Genomic DNA, 3,489 nt, shown 5'->3' on the forward strand with positions numbered 1-3,489 from the left:
AAGAAGAAGCCAACCCTTATGAGTATTGGGGAAACAACTCAATTTTGATTTGGATTTGCCTAACGTGTCTGGTTTAAAAATGAAATCATATGAAGAAAATCAGTTCACTTTATTTTTCTTGTATTGTGTGTATGTTTTGAGATATCCCTCGACCATGTGTTTTCTGAGATTGTGAATCGGGGGAAAGAGGGCCGGTGGGGTAGATTAATTTAAATGTGATGGAGAAAAATAGTTTACCGGAGAGGTTGTGTGCGTAAGTGTGTATGTATGTGTGTGAGTGTCTATGTGTGAGAGAGAGGATTTTACTATTTTTTTTAAAAGAAAGTTGGAAAAAATAAGTAAAATTAAAAAAGACAAATCGGTTTTTTTTTTTTTTCGGATCGTTTCAAAAATTTGAAAGACCAAAACCAAAATAAAAATAAATTAGACTAGCCGTGAGTATCGAAGAAATAGAACTGCACGTTTTTATAAACTATATTAACCAATTTTACAATTACTAAAAAAAAATTATAGTATATAGACCCACTCTAAATGGCGCAATACACCACACTGCGGAAAGAGCTCCACCACTTGGTGGACGTACAAAAGTTGTATAGATTCCTTTTCCAAAAACTAAAAAAAAAATAAGATTAGATCATAAAAAAGTATTCAAAAATCTTCAACTAAAATCATCACATGCACTGATGCGCACGTCCGATAATATGATATCCTTCTCACAATCGCAACAAACGTCAAATTTGTAATATTCAATTTTATTTAAATTAAAATATATATTCAATTAAGCCATAACTTAATTTTGAAAATACCAAATTGAAAACACCAGAAGCGGCAAATTGTCGGCAATTGATCGGAAAACGAGGAACAGCTTGAAAGGACCCACATCAAACAGGGAACTTTCATTCATGATTATTTTACATTCTTGCTTATCATATCATTCGATCCTAAGAGCATCTATGAATTCCTCATCGCATTCAAGATCCATCTTATGTTGTGATGAAGCAAAACAAACTTCCACATCCATGCTCCCGGCACCCTCCCGACCGGGATACATCGTTATCTTCCCGTCGCCCTTGTTCATCCACCCACTTCTAGCCGCCACCGCTTTCCCTAGCCCGAATTCGCACCCATACATGTCAAACCTCGGTGAGCTCCCAACGTGAATGAAGTTTCGATCGCTCATCTCACTTAGTTTTATAATGAATGGCCGTTTAATCCATGACTCAACGCTTTCCTCAACTGCTCTATCGTTGTAATTTATCACCGCTTCGTGTAGCCGGAAAGCCGCCCACCCAAGCCCATTCGCCGTCAATTCCCCGACGGTTGCTTTTCCTTTCAGTACAGAAATTGGGTTGCCAAAATAATCATCAGACAGAGGTGGGTTCAGCCGCCGGCGGTTAGATATCATCAATCTACAATTGGTTTCATCGTCCTCTGGTAGACGCCGGATCCGGGTAACGCTCCTCCACAAAAGCGCGATCACTGCCTGTAAACTTGAGATTTTAGTAGTATTGCATTCGGAGTTTGCTTTAGCTTTGAGTTTGGAGACGGAGGCTGATGAGAAGTGGAAGAATCTCTCCGTAAAGGTTGGAACTTCCAATCGATCGATGAATTGATCGTGGTGTGTATACGGGAGCTTGATGATCGGGTCAGATCCATCGAGGAACCATCGTTTGAGTACCGGAGGTCGAGAGATTGAGCAATGAGATTGTTCTTTGGATTTGAATATTTCACTCCAAGCACCCATGAAATGCCAGAAAGAGGTTCCATCGGCCACCATATGGTTGATAGATCCACCGATAAAGATCCCATCGACAAGCTCTGTAACTTGAATGGATAACAATGGCAGTGTGTGACCATCGTGGCTAATGGCGTTATTGAGATCAAAAAATGAACGAACAACCACAGGTACGTCGGCAGGCTGAAGGATGTCCGATATGGTGGTGTCCACCGTCGCGTAAATAAACTTGACGCCGGGGCTGTTTTCAGGGTCTAAGTAGATAACATAGGAAGCTGGATTTTCTTCCTTTTTAGTGACCAAACGGCCGGCGAGGGGGTAGAAATGATCGAGGGTGGCGGAGAGGGATCGCCGGAGGTCATCCAGGTAAGCGGTAATGGAGAAATCTTGACTTTCCGACGGTGGTGGCTTTGCAAAGAGGAGACCCTTTTGGCTGTAGCTGATGTTGAGGCATGGCAGCTCGAAGGGTGTGAAATGAAAAGGCTGCTTTGCCTCAGGTGAGAGGTCGTGCAGTGATTTGATGAAACATTCTGAGATGCGTTTCACAGATTTAGAACTCATTGATACCAAAACACCAATTATTCTCTTCTTTTAATGGAGCATTGAAGACAAATTAACTTCTTGCACATACAAAGATGCTAGCCATCAAACATGTTAAGTATAACAAAAAAAGGGAGAATCATATGTAAATCCAATTCTATTAGGATTTATTAAATCTCAAGTATCTAGAAGGAAGACCGATCAATTACTTTTGTAATGTTTTATCTCAATCAAGTATTATAATAAGATAATATATAAAATAATAAAAGAACTTGATATTGGCCACCTCATTTTGACCAATAACTCCTTTAGACTAAAAGATTAACATTTGTAATCTAAAAAAAAAATGGGTTTGTCTTTATAGATTTGGATTTATGGGAGAATTTCATATATGTCCTCTTAAACTTCAAAATATTATATTTGCCCAGCTTAATTTCTCAATATCATATTTACCCTTCATAAACCTTCAAAATATCATATTTACCCAAATCCTTTTTTATAATGTTTTTAATATTTTATAATCATTTTTTATATCTTAAAATTATTATAATAATTCAAAATTTTAACCATATTATCCTTACGTCTTTGATAATGAAATTTGAACTTCTAAATTGTTGGTATGTCGCCCTCTTGACAAACAAAAAGATTCATCTTCAACCCTCTCTAAAAAATGTATATTTTGATTGTTTAGTTTTTGTTGTTGTTGATTATTATCATGTTGTCGATGGAGGATATTTTAAATATTATCATTGATATTTTGATGTTTAAAAAGTACATATATGATATTTTGATATTTAAGAAGGGCATATATGATATTTTGATGTTTAAAAAGTACATATATGATATTTTGATATTTAAGAAGGACATATATGATATTTTGATGTTTAAAAAGGACATATATGATATTTTGATATTTAAAAAGGGCATATATGATATTTTGATGTTTAAAAAGGACATATATGATATTTTAAAAATTTATGAAGGGTAAATATGATATTTATAAATTTTATGAAGGGTAAATATGATATTTAGAAATTAAGTTGGGTAAATATGATATTTTGATGTTTAAGAATAGCATATATGAAATTCTCCCTAGATTTAGCGATGATTAAGTTGTTACTTGCTCTTATTTTTTATTTTATTTTGGGTGGGTTGGACACGTGTAAAACGTTCTATTTTGATAAAGAAAAAACATTATTTTGCAGTACATGTTT

At 35.5% G+C, this 3,489-nt stretch overlaps 1 protein-coding gene across 1 annotated transcript; it reads right to left on the bottom strand.

Annotated features, from left to right (window-relative positions):
* Nucleotides 1–810: 810 nt before the first annotated feature.
* On the bottom strand, nt 811–2,445 carry LOC145120488 (putative acetyltransferase At3g50280). Its single transcript, XM_079056302.1, has one exon. It carries the CDS (start codon nt 2,294–2,296, stop codon nt 932–934), a length of 1,365 nt encoding a protein of 454 aa, XP_078912428.1. The 5' UTR covers nt 2,297–2,445; the 3' UTR covers nt 811–931.
* Nucleotides 2,446–3,489: the final 1,044 nt, after the last annotated feature.

This window comes from Lactuca virosa, chromosome 6 (genome assembly GCF_052849685.1).
Source record: "Lactuca virosa cultivar CGN04683 chromosome 6, Lactuca_virosa_CGN04683_v6, whole genome shotgun sequence".
NCBI lineage: Eukaryota > Viridiplantae > Streptophyta > Magnoliopsida > Asterales > Asteraceae > Lactuca > Lactuca virosa.

What these genes read in the sequence shown, in the direction of transcription:
- LOC145120488 (XM_079056302.1), bottom strand. Translation starts at nt 2,296, where the DNA reads ATGAGTTCTAAATCTGTGAAACGCATCTCAGAATGTTTCATCAAATCA.